Consider the following 13,078-nt stretch of genomic DNA (forward strand, 5'->3'; position numbering starts at 1 on the left):
TAATTTTTAATGCTAAATATAATATATTGATACAAATCCAAAAGGCCTTCCATAAACTCCTTTGTCAGTCCTTTAGTTAAAGAGAACCTGAACTGAAAATTAAAAGTCAAAATAAACATGCACACGTCATACTTACCTTTTTGTGTAGTCTAATCATCAGTCACTTTCTCCTCTCCTGCGTCCGGTTTGTCCACTGTGGTCAATGGAATTCTCTGTCCTCCATTTTGAAAATGGCCATTACCCCATAACAGCTTCCTGGTCAGCACACTTGTAAACTGTAATATCACCCACTTGAGCCATAGAGAAACATGGACATTAACTTGCACATTCAGTTGTAACTGACAGCAGATGATATATAACTGACAGCTACTAGTATATTTCAGATCTGACAAAATATTGTTAGACCTGGAAGGGATCACTGTAAGAAGAAAATGGTGAGCTTCTGAGAGGAACTGACAGTGAGATAAGTATGTAATATCAATTTGCAGCTACATCACCTATATTTATTTTAAATAATTTTACTCAGTTCAGGTTCCCTTTAAAGAAAACCTGAACTGAAAATTAAAAGTCAAAATAAGCATACACAAGTCATACTTGCCTTCCATGTAGTCTACTCCTCAGTGTCTTTCTCCTGTCCCGCGTCCTGTTTGTTCACTGTGATCAAGGGAATTCTCCGTCCTCCATTTTGAAAATGGCCATTACCCATAACAGCTTTCTGGTCAGCACACAGTTAAACTGTAACATCGCCCACTTGAGCCATAGGGAAACATGGACATTACCTGGTACATCAGTTTTCCTCTCAGCTATAACTGACAGCAACTGATATATTTCAGATCTGACAAAATATTGTCAGAACTGGAAGGGATTATTGTCAGAAGAAAATGGTGAGCTTCTGAGAGGAACTGATGGCAAGGTAACTATGTAATGTTCATTTGAAGTTACCTCATGTGTTTATTTTAAATAGTTTTACTCAGTACTCAGTACAGGCACCTCCTAATACAACATGCTGTTGTCTGCTAATACTGGAAATACTTCTTTAGCCACTTTACCCCAAAGCAGTTTTTACTCATCCCTTTCATTTGCCAATCGCTTAATCACTACTAATCACAATGAAATGATCTATATCTTTTTTTCCACCACCAATTAGGATTTTTGGGGTTGATATTTGTTTTTAGTAATTACTTTATTTTCTATGCATTTTAAAGGGGAAAAACAAGGAAAAAATGAAAAATACACTATTTCTCCATTTTCACCCCCTATAGTTTTAATATAAACACTGCTACTGTACATAAAACCCATACATTTCATCTATCTATTTGTCCTGGTTATTATCACAAGATTTTAATTATGTCCCTAGTACAAAGTAAGGTGACAATATATTATTTGGAAATAAAGGTGTATTTTTTTCTATGTTTTTTTTTTCTCACTAATCTCACGCGCACAGGAACGCAAGTGCACACGCGGGAGCACGCACAGCAACGGCAGCACTGTTTGACTTATAAAAATGTCCTGGACCATTAACCTGTAGCCGACCGCGTCACGCCGATGGGCGTTGCCGCGGCGGCAGCCCCAGGACCGCCTAATGCCGATCGGCGTAAAATCCTGGGGGCTCTGTTTTCCAGGAGATCGCACGCAGGGTGCGCGCGCATCTCCTGCTTGGTGGGCGGAGCTGAGCTCAGCCTTCAGTCTCTGAGCGGCAACTGCTCGGGAGACTGTTAGTCTAATTACATGTACAGCTCTGCCATCGGCAGCAGCGCTGTACTGGGGACAGCCGTGTGACACGGCTGTCCCCTCCTGAGACACAGAGGTGATCGGCTGTCATAGGCTGAAGCCTATGACTGCTGATCACGGGGATTGGCTGGCGGAGTGAGGGGGGTTTACAATGAAAAAAAAAAAAAACACGTTTTTTTTAATATAAAAATAAATAAACAAACACGGACAAACAAACATTGAGGGGGGGGGGGGGGGGGGGAACGATCAGACCCCACCAACAGAGAGCTCTGTTGGTGGGGAGAAAAGGGGGTGGGGTGGGATCACTTGTGTGCTGTGTTGTGCGGCCCTGCAGCTTGGCCTTAAAGCTGCAGTGGCCAATTTAATGAAAAATTGCCTGGTCTTTGGGGGGGTTTAACACTGGTCCTCAAGAGGTTAAGAGGCTCGAGACGGATGTTTTCATAAGTCTGGTTGTCATTAAGTGGTTAAAGAGGAACTGTCGCGAAAATCTAAAATTTAAAGAAAACCTTTACTGAAAAAAGTTCCCCTGGGGGTACTCACCTCAGTAGGGGGAAGCATCTGGACCCTATTGAGGCTTCCCCCATCCTCCCTGTGTCCCACGGCGGTCTCCCTGCAGCCCACGGAACGCACAGGCGACAAATCCGACAGAGCGAATACTGCACCTGCGCTGGAGCCAAAAGGTAAATATTTACATTGCCGCCGCCGTGGGACCGAGGAGGGCGGGGGAAGCCTCAATAGGATCCAGGGGCTTCCCCCACACGATGTGAGTACCCCCCAGGGGAGTTTTGTTTTTTTCATTACAGATTTTCTTTAAAACACATTAAAATTTGAAGTGCATTTCTTCCGGAGTAAAATGAGCTATACATTGCTTTTCTTCTATGTTGCTGTCACTTACAGTAGGTAGTAGAAATCTGACAGAACCGTCAGGTTTTTGGGTTAGTCCATCTCTTTATGGGGGATTCTCAGCATGTCCTTTATTCTTTATAAAGGCATTCCCTGAAAAGGATTTATACAAGGATGATGACCAGCCTCAATGTTTATTGCACACTTTTTTTGGCAGTTGGATGGAGCAATTGCCATTCACCAAGTGCTTTTAATAATAAAGAAAACCTTGAGAACCCCCCATGAGAAGATGGGCAAGAAATGTACTTCTTATTTGTATATGTTTAAATGTATTCTAAATTTTTAAGATTTTCGCAACAGAGGTCTTTTATTAGGGCCCTTTTCCACTAGCAGTTGCTAGCGTTCACGCTGAACGCTAGCGATTGCTGAATCGCAAAAGTACAAAAATTTGCGACGATTTCCCGACGTTTGCGGTCGCGATTTTAGCACTGCATAGCAAAATCGCGGCAATAATCGTTCCGCCGCGCGTTCGCGTTCCTGTAAAAAACGAATCGCGGTAGTGGAAATGACCTACCGCGATTCCTATGTTAAAAGGCAAACTGTAGCGATTGTAAAATCGCTAGCGGTTTGCGACTTTCCGATTCAGCAAACGCGCTAGTGGAAAAGGGCCCTCAAGTTTAGTTAAATAAAGTTAAATAAAGAAGCCACAGTGATGATCAATTTACTTAAATATTCCGATTGACTTTGAGATTTGTGTTGTGAGGCCAGTCTGCAGGAGCAGGTATTAATCCTTCGGATGCAGGCATTTGGGCATATGCACGTGTGTGTGTATATAATATATATGCATGGTTAGAAATGCTATTTTTGTTGCAGGAGAGATGGATAGCAGCTTAGTGGAATGTTGATTAAATAACACTGTTCCATAGAGATAAACTGCTGATCGCTTACAAAGGCATCCCATTTTCATTTTAAGGATGAATGCGTTTCTCTTGTTAGGGATCTTTGTGTATTATTCTAAGCCTTGAGGTTTGGAAGCCTTGTATGATATTTTAGCAGAAGATGATCCGTGCATTAGCTGAAAGGTAAGGAATTGTACTGCCTTCAGCAAGCATCTCTGGAGGCTGCACATGTATTAGTTGAAGTCAGTGGGGGAGTTAGAGGCTGTAGCTTTAACAAGTGTTTCTTGTGCATTTAAATATATGTTTATTGGTATATTGAGCTTCAGGGCTTCTGTGAATCATTTTTCTCCTCAGCATTCTTTAAAGTGAAACTCCGGGTTCACAGGCTAAAGCATAATGATATACTGTGTAATACAACAGCCCCTGTTCTGACAGCCGCTTCATTTAACATAATAATACAAAAAAATCACCTTTACTGCCGTGAAAGCAATGTAAACCTCTCATGAGGTGATGCAGTAGAAAAAGACTGCTTTGCCTGGGATGGGATTAAACCACCTTAGAAAAAATCGACAGTAACCCCAGGGCATATTGGCAATTCTTCATTGCTGGAAATCTAGAGATTTAGCACTTTATTTTAAACTTTTACAAAGGCATTTGCAAATAAAGGAAATACCTTATTTAATTCACATTTTCTCCTAAATTATTTCCTAGGAGATCATTGTTCATCTTCTATTTAGAATAACTTTTCAGAACTTTGCAATTGAAAAAGTAACAAATAGTTGGTGAACAAAGAACGGTCAGAATTTTGTATGAAAATATCACTTAGGAGAAAAAGTAAGAGAAAAAGTCAATTGAATAAGGTCCACGGTGTTAAATCTGGGGATGTCTTCCTCACTTCCCAAAAACCCTTTGGGACTTTATCTGAGGATCCCTCACAAAAAGCATACAAACGTCCATGGAAAAGAGAAAATACATATTAAAATTTGTTTAAAATAAATAGAATATATATTCTATTTTAATTTTTTTTTTTTTAAGAATCTTTCTAACATTTTTCAAATGTAGTTACAGGTAGAGTACATACACAAAAGACGTCCTCAAGGTATAAAGGGTTATAACAATCCATCCTGTCTCCTAAAACGTGCTTGAGTTATAATAGAACAATGGTGTGCTCAAAATAGATATAGGATATTGGCACATAAATACACCTCTCATATTGTAGGAGAGGGAGGGAAGAAAGCAAAAAATGAAAAGAAAAAGGAGTAATGAAGAGAGGATCCACCCATGTCAGAATGACAAAAGGAAGCTCCAGTACCACTTACAGAGGGCGTCCTGATGCCAAGGATGCATTATTGCTCTAAAGAATGACGCAGATCCGTCCAAAGTCAAGGGAGTACGCAGCAGACTCCTGGACCTCAAACCAGTGGAACCAGGTCTTTCAAAATTTTCTCATGCGGATTAAGTAGCACAGTGATGTCCAATTCCAGCCCTCAATGTCCATATCCATGCCAATGTAGGACGGACTCAGAAATGGAGAAACACATTCTACTTGATGACCCACACCTTTCCTGATTCAGTCCCATGGATTTAAATTGAGCTCTATCAAAAAATAAAATATTTGAGGAACTCTGCCAATGACGACTGAAGTTGGACACCACTGGTGTAGTGTGAGACGGAGTTCCAAGGATATCAGCACAAACCAATCATATGCAAGAATAGCACGCTTTATTGTGCCTACACTGTACAAACTGTTAAAGCCGACAATTGTTTGTTTCAGAGGCCAATGACTATTTCTTTACAGGGACGCCAAGTTTTTGGAGTGTCCAGAGAACAGAGGAAGCCCTTGCAGACAGGGAAAACATACAATTATACAGAGCTATCCACTAAAACTTTTGGAACTGGGTATCAAACAAAAGAATTTCTGTTTGTTCCATGTGTAAGCGCCTATTTAAAAAGAAATGGCAATGTAATTACTTACACTACACAAACTGTTCTCCGTTGAAGCCAATGCCCCCCTATACTTTCAATGTGGCGGATGCAATTTGAGTATCTGTAAAATGGTGATTACGATGATCAATTTATAACTACTGGTATCGGAATTGTTCATGCAGCAAAACCGCAATCCTGTGTAGCTCATATGATGATATAGTAACTCCAGATATGTGAGATCTGATTGCTTATGGCACTTCCACAGATGTGGTCATTACTGAGTCCCTTGAGCACTTCCTGTGATATGACAGAAATTTCTGTCTAGTGGAGGCTGTTCTCTACCATGCCGGTCCTTGTAGAGGGAGACCTGTTTCATAGCGCTTTACTATGGGAGTTGTGATTCATGCAAAATTCATCAATTGGGTATTTACATTAGTGACAGATTCTCATTACTTATTGTAATCTCAATTAGGCTTCTGTTGCTGGGAACACATGATGCAATTACCTGTCCAATTGACGGGTGATTGGACAGGAAGTTGTACCATGTGTCCATGTCCAAATTGATTTTTTTTTTCCCGCTAAAATTAAAATTTAGACTCTTCTAACCAGTGTACTACAAACGTTTGATTTTGACATAACCATGATATAAACGATCAAATAAAAGCTAGAATATATATATATATATATATATATATATATATATATATATATATATATATATATATATATATATATATATTCAATGTATGTTAATTTATAAATGGGGTGCTCTTGTGTGCCTTTATACATGGCAGTGATGGCACAAACACAGTCAACCTTAGAAAATTTACCTCACAATAAAAAATCTGTTCCTCATTTATTTTAATCAACAACACTACATTTGTTACAGTGAATACATACTGTACATTTTATCTAATGTCTCACTTTGACAAATAAAATTTCTTTATTCTTGAAAGGAAGATTCCACTGGAGCAGACACCACCAATGTAATAATAGCTACTTTATTAATCACATGGATGAAAAGCCGCAATACAACACAAATTGTTATTTTATTAGGTTAAATGACTGTCATACAACCCACCACACATCATTACATTTCTGCCAAAATTGATCTGATTTTTCTAAACTTTTCTGATTGATTTTTCCTCAAGAAAAACAGTTTTGATCGACATTATCAATCGATAAAATCGAACAGAAAAATTGTAACGTTAGGCCACCATAATGGTGGAAATGGTCTGTTAGTCCGCAGAGCGATGTGTACGTCCGTAATAATTCCAGTATTTCAGCAGCTACTACATTAAACTTGGAGGGCAGGTTCCCTTTAATAGATCTCAAGCAAAGATAACTGTTCTGCCAACCTTTTGCCCTCATATGTCGAGCCACAAGTGCCTTGACCTAGTTTATATTATGTTTTGTCAAACCAGAGTGCTTTTTTTTAAGGGATTTTTTTTTTCTGTGTACCTACAGGCTATATTTGTCTTCATTCATTTGTTAACCCATTTGCTGCTTGTATCGTAACTCTGCCGCTGTGAAATATGTGCTTCGTATAGCAGTGTGTCACAATGACAGGCAGTATATGGCTTATATTGTTTCCTTATAGCCGAGTCAACAAGCTAGCATTGTAGTGTTTGTAAATGGGCCCTAAAAAAGCTTTTCACAACTTCATAAAACACTGGATATGGATATTTGGTGTTCGGTGTCAGTATTATGGCGACATTACGTCTTGGTGTATGCTGTGGATTTATTATGAACGGCAACTTTAAAGTTGCCATAGGTTTGATTTAAGGTTATTGACATGTTTGTTATGGAGGTACATTGTTGTAAGTGCTGTGTATTGACACTGTACTTATACTGAGTATTCTTATAAACCATATAAAATGAATCTATCATATGTAAAGCGAGAGCAGTGTGGCAGGCCAGTATGTTGGCTTTTCCTGTAAAGGACGTCCAGTGCTGTTTTTGATGCAAACATTTCAGCTCTTCACTCGGGGGAATAGTAAAATGTTTCCAATTACTGTGAGCGCAACGGTAACCTTCACAGTAGAATCTGTTTGTGCCGACTTGCTCACAGCACAGTGCGTAACCCTTTAGTTTGTAAACATTTGCAAGTCCTCTGCAGATGGCTAGTCGCACATCTCACCTGGCCCATACTTACTCCACCTGTACTTGAACCACAATCCACACAACTAGTAGCTCTCGAACCACAGCCCACCTCAGCTGGACCTGAACCACAGCCCTCCTCACCCGATTAGCACCTGAAATAGAGCCCTCCTCACCCGACTAGCACCTGAACCACAGCCCACATCACCCAACGAGCACCTGAACAACACCACAGCACACCCAACCCTGCTACAACTAGAACCACAGCACACCCTGTTAGCACCAGAACCAGAGTACACCTCACCCAACTAGCACCTGAACCACAGCTCACCGCACCAAACGAGTACCTCAACCACACCCCACCCAGTTAGGACCTGAACCACAGCCCACCCCAGCGGCACCCAAACCACCACATCCCACCTGCACTACAGCCTACACAACTTGCTCCCCAACCACAGCACAGCCCACCCAACTAGCACCTGAACCATAGCCTACCTCACCCAACTAGTGCCTTAACCACAGCCCACTTCACCCAAGAAGCACTTGAATCACACCACAGCACACCCCTCCCAGCTAGGACCTGAACCACAACCCACCCCATTGGCACTACTGCACACCCCACCTGCACCTGAACGGCAGCCCACCTTAGCCAGTTAGCACCTGCACCACAGCCCACCTCCCTCACCTGTACCCAAAGCAAAGCACACCTCACTCAACCTGCACCCGAACCACAGCCCATCCTACCTGCACCTGACCCACAGCCCACCTTACTCCATCCACCCCTGAACCAAAGCCCACCCCAAAGTGTCTTCTGACATGATGCATTGATTGACAGAGTTTGCAACTTTCTCTTCCCCCTGTCTGAAGTCAATAAATGGTACCAGTGGGTGAACTTGGAGTGTATGTTCAGTGCAGCTGTGTGAATGCAAATGAGTGTGGTATCTAATAAAGCACGTTTTCTATTTTGGCAAATACCCTGAGTGAAGACGCCATCTATTATATTGCAAAAACATGTTCATATCCTTTTTGATTTCGAAGCCATATTTGAGCAGTAAACCATGTATCTTGCTTCTTTAGCCAGAACATGTACCTGCTGCAGGGATCCTCCCTTTTTCCACTTCTTCCTTTGTACTTCTCTGGATTTAGGTCCTGTTTCCACTAGCGTGTTGCATTCTGCATCAATTTTTCTGGATCCAGATTTCTGGATGAAAGGGATGACAGGCCACACCCAACACTCAAAAGTGTCAAGGGTGAGCTGAGGGAGATCTAACAGCCAGAGTGGCCAAAAGATAAGAAAGCTGGTGGAGAGAAAAGTGAGCCCAGCTCAATCACCTGCAGCTGCAGATACCCTTTTATATCTTCAGACTTGACAAGAGTATTGAAACAGCATGATGTTCTGTCCATTCAGGGTGAATTCTCTGTTCAGTAAGGGAGATCATTGCCAAATTACATCAATAGTAGTAAATGAAAATTATTAGTTGTTGCTGGTTCTTTAGCTGTGTTTTCTTTTATGTAATACAAGTTCACTGTGCCGACCTAGCCAGCTGTTGGAAACTTTAGCACAAGAAATGTATTGGGTGCGTACTGACTAAACAAGAAAGTGAAATTAGTTTTTTTCACTTGAATTTGAAGAATATTTGAGTATATACCATGCCCCCGGAGGCGGGAACCTTTATTCCCCCGCCTCTGCACCTCCTGATCTGTTGGTTCACCAGTCAGTTCCCCTGCATTTCCTGTGTCTTGGGTGGCCCCATTGCCAGTATAAGTTTATGCTTGGTTATGACACTGGTTCATGTCAGTGTATTGCTTGCACAGACTGCTGGGTAGGGCCTGTCCTGCGGCTAATCACTGCTGTTGGAATAAAATGCTTTTGAAGAGGCCAACAAGCTTTCTGCCATTACCAGCCATACACAGGGGCCATAAACTCAAAGCAAGCTTACCAAAAAATGTACAGATAAATTAATTAGCTTGCAAACTATAGGGTATTGTACCATGTTAGCCATCCATAAAAGCAAGAAGTTTTGAATCAGGATGATACCATTTATTGGCTAACTTAAAAGAATAAGGGTAAGCAAGCTTTCGGTTGTATCGGCTTCCTCAGGCTTCAATCCTGTTTACTCACAATATGCTGGCATCTTGTGAGGAAACAGGATTGAATCTGACGAAGGCTGTACAGCTGAAAGCTTGCTTACTCTTATTCTTTTTTTACGTTAGCCAATAAATGGCATCATCCTGATTCAAAACTACTCAAATTATGTAATCCATGTTCAATTTATTTGCATACATACATATTTTAATGACTTTATCTTTCTTTTTAGATAAGATGGGAAAAAAACATCACATTGGGCGAACCCCCAGGATTCCTCCACTCTTGGTGGTGGTAAGTTAGAATCTTCATTCTGTATCTAATATTGTGCAAGTATCATTGGCGTTTCCTCTCGGCAGGCACGTATTGCATGCATTGTGTGATAAAATGTTCCCAGCCACATTATATAGCCACGTGCTGGAAGGCACAGCTGTACTGTGAGCGGGAACATGAAAGTCTATGGCCTTTTGTGTTAACATGCGATCCAAACACAGTACGTCATAACTGACAGCACCTCACATAGTGTGAATGAAATCTTACCACATGGGGACTGTGCTGTGTTTATCAGGCTAGTGTAAATATGCTTCGGTCAGTGGCTCTGCTCATTGACCGCTTGCGCCTCCCTCACAGTTTGATCCCAGCATTGCCATCTTGCAGAAGAAGCTTTGAAAGAGAACTGCACATTTGGTGCAGATGACATCATGCAGGGTATCATTGGAATTCCAGCAAAACCATCTATCATGTTGATAATAAAATCTGCCTGCTTACATTGACTTTTACTGTGTTTTGAAAAGGGGATTCAGGTTCCCCACACATCCTCCCAATTCTCTGTCAGCAGTGAGTGTCTATTTCAGACTGACAGTAGGTTCAGCATAGCAACAATATCCTCATCAGGTTACCCTTAACCACTTGAGGACCGCAGTGTTAAACCCCCCAAAAGACCAGGCCATTTTTCTGTTAATAGGCTACTGCAGCTTTAAGGTCTCGCTGCAGGGCTGCACAACTCAGCACACAAGTGATTTCTCCCCCCCCCCCCCTTTTTTTTTTCTCCCCACCAACAGAGCTCTCTAGGAGGTCTGAAGCGAGATTTATTCTCGCTTCAGACTCTCTTTAAAGGGATACTGTAGGGGGGTCGGGGGAAAATGAGTTGAACTTACCTGATCATGCTGGAGATAATAAGGCAAGAGAAAACTTACCTCCACATAGTAAGAGAGTTATCTTATCTCTTCATTCCTTAAGTTACCTCCTCTGTAGTTAATTTCCCTCCTCTGTAGTTAAAGGGATACTGTGGGGGGGGGGAAGGAGTTGAACTTACCCTGGGCTTCTAATGGTCCCCCGCAGACATCCTGTGCCCGTGCAGCCACTCACCGATGCTCCGGCTCCGCCTCTGGTTCACCTCTGGAATTTCAGACTTTAAAGTCTGAAAACCACTGCACCTGCATTGCCGTGTCCTTGCTGCCTCTAATGTCACCAGGAGCGTACTGCGCAGGCCCAGTATGGCCTGTGCCTGTGCAGTACGCTCCTGGTGACATCAGCGAGAGCGAGGAATGAAGAGATAAGATAACTCTCTTACTATGTGGAGGTAAGTTTTCTCTTGCCTTATTATCTCCAGCATGATCTTAGTGAATTGAGGCCATTGGCCTCAATTCACTAAGATCATGCTGGAGATAAGGCAAGAGAAAACGTACCACCACACAGTGAGAGAGTTATCTCATCTCCTCGTTCCTTAAGTTACCTCCTCTGTAGTTAATTTACCTCCTCCGTAGTTACTTTCACATGGAGTTAATTAACAGCCTGTCTTTAACTCTGGAGTTATTTTAAGGATTGAAGAGATAACTTAAAGACAGAAGAGCTAACTTTAGGTTTGCCTGAGGTCAAATGTTTCCTGAATACTACATGCCTCATCACCATAGTAACAACTCTAGAAACGTTATTAAAGACAGGAGATAAGCTTAGTGAATTGAGGCCATTGCCTTAAAATAACAGGTGTGCATAAAAAGTGTTAATCCGTAGTTCACAGCAAAGGCTGTGCTCTCTGCACTTCTCCACAACTAAAGACTTTTCTTCTCCCTTTTCTCAGCCTTTTGTCTTTCACAAAGCATAAGCTTAAAGAGGAACTCCGGTGAAAATAATGTAATAAAAAAAGTGCTTCATTTTTACAATAATTATGTATAAATGATTGAGTCAGTGTTTGCCCATTGTAAATTCTTTTAAATCCCTAATTTACATTCTGACATTTATTACATGGTGATATTTTTACTGTTGGTAGGTGATGTAGCTGCTGCATGCTTTTTTGGCAGTTGGAAACAGCTGTAAACAGCTATTTCCCACAATACAACAAGGTTCACAGACAGGAAACTGCCAAGAGTACGTACTTTTCTTGTTTCTTCTGGGAGGAGTTTCACCACAATATCAGCCATACAGCGCCCCCTGATGGTCTGTTTGTGAAAAGGAATAGATTTCTCATGTAAAAAAGGTTATCAGCTACTGATTGGGATAAAGTTCAATTCTTGGTCGTAGTTTCTCTTTAACCCTCCTGGCGGTCTAATGATTTCCGCCAGGAGGCAGCGCAGCAGTTTTTTGTTTTTTTGTTTTTTAAATCATGTAGCGAGCCCAAGGCTCACTACATGATAGCCGCCCGCCCACTTTGATCGCCTTCGGGATTCAAAGAACGGGATTTCCTGGAGGGCTTTCCCCGTCGCCATGGCGACGGGGCGGGATGACGTCAGTGACGTCATTGGGAGTCCCGATCCACCCCTCAGCGCTGCCTGGCACTGATTGGCCAGGCAGCGCACGGGGTCTGGGGGGGGGGGTGCGGCACGACGCGACAGATAGCGGCGATCGAGCGCGGGGCGACGTCGATCGGTGTGCTGACACAGCTAGCAAAGTTCAGCTTAACCTTCCTGGCGGTAAGCCCGAGCTGAGCTTGGGCTATGCCGCGCAGGAGGATTTCTCAGGCCCTGCTGGGCCGATTTGCATAATTTTTTTTTTTTTTTTTTTTTTGCAACACGCAGCTAGCACTTTGCTAGCTGCGTGTGCATTTCGATCGCCGCCGCTGAGGGGTGGATCAGGACTCCCTTTGACGTCATCCCGTGCGACGCCATGGCGACGGGGGAAGCCCTCCAGGAAATCCCGTTCTTTGAACAGAATTTCCTGATCAAAGATCGCCGGAGGTGATCGAAGCGGGTGGGGGGATGCCGCTGCACAGCGGCTATCATGTAGCGAGTCCTAGGCTCGCTACATGATTTAACAAAAAAAAAAAAATTACAAAAACACTGCTGCGCTGCCCCCTGGCGGTTTTTAACCACTTAAAGCGGTTTAACACCCAGCATTACAACTTTGCTTTAAAAGATTGCTTACAGCTTAGAAATTATTATGCCAGATTTTTTTTTAAGCAGAAAATCACTGAATGGGTTAAACATGACATTTTAGTGTTGGATTTAACTAGGAATCCGCATCCGTTCTTATCTTTTAGTTACAAATGTATCTTTGT

The 13,078-nt window shown here is 42.2% G+C and overlaps 1 protein-coding gene across 2 annotated transcripts in view; it reads left to right on the forward strand.

Moving 5' to 3' along the window:
* SSBP2 (single stranded DNA binding protein 2) overlaps positions 1 to 13,078 on the forward strand; it is a 247,223-nt gene that overhangs the window by 97,305 nt on the left and 136,840 nt on the right. For both annotated transcript variants that reach the window (XM_068247960.1, XM_068247964.1), the window contains exon 3: positions 9,818 to 9,879. In XM_068247960.1, the coding sequence (XP_068104061.1) occupies positions 9,818 to 9,879 (62 nt within the window). The remainder of the gene's footprint in view (positions 1 to 9,817; positions 9,880 to 13,078) is intronic.

This window comes from Hyperolius riggenbachi, chromosome 1, assembly GCF_040937935.1.
Source record: "Hyperolius riggenbachi isolate aHypRig1 chromosome 1, aHypRig1.pri, whole genome shotgun sequence".
Classification (NCBI taxonomy): Eukaryota; Metazoa; Chordata; class Amphibia; order Anura; family Hyperoliidae; genus Hyperolius; species Hyperolius riggenbachi.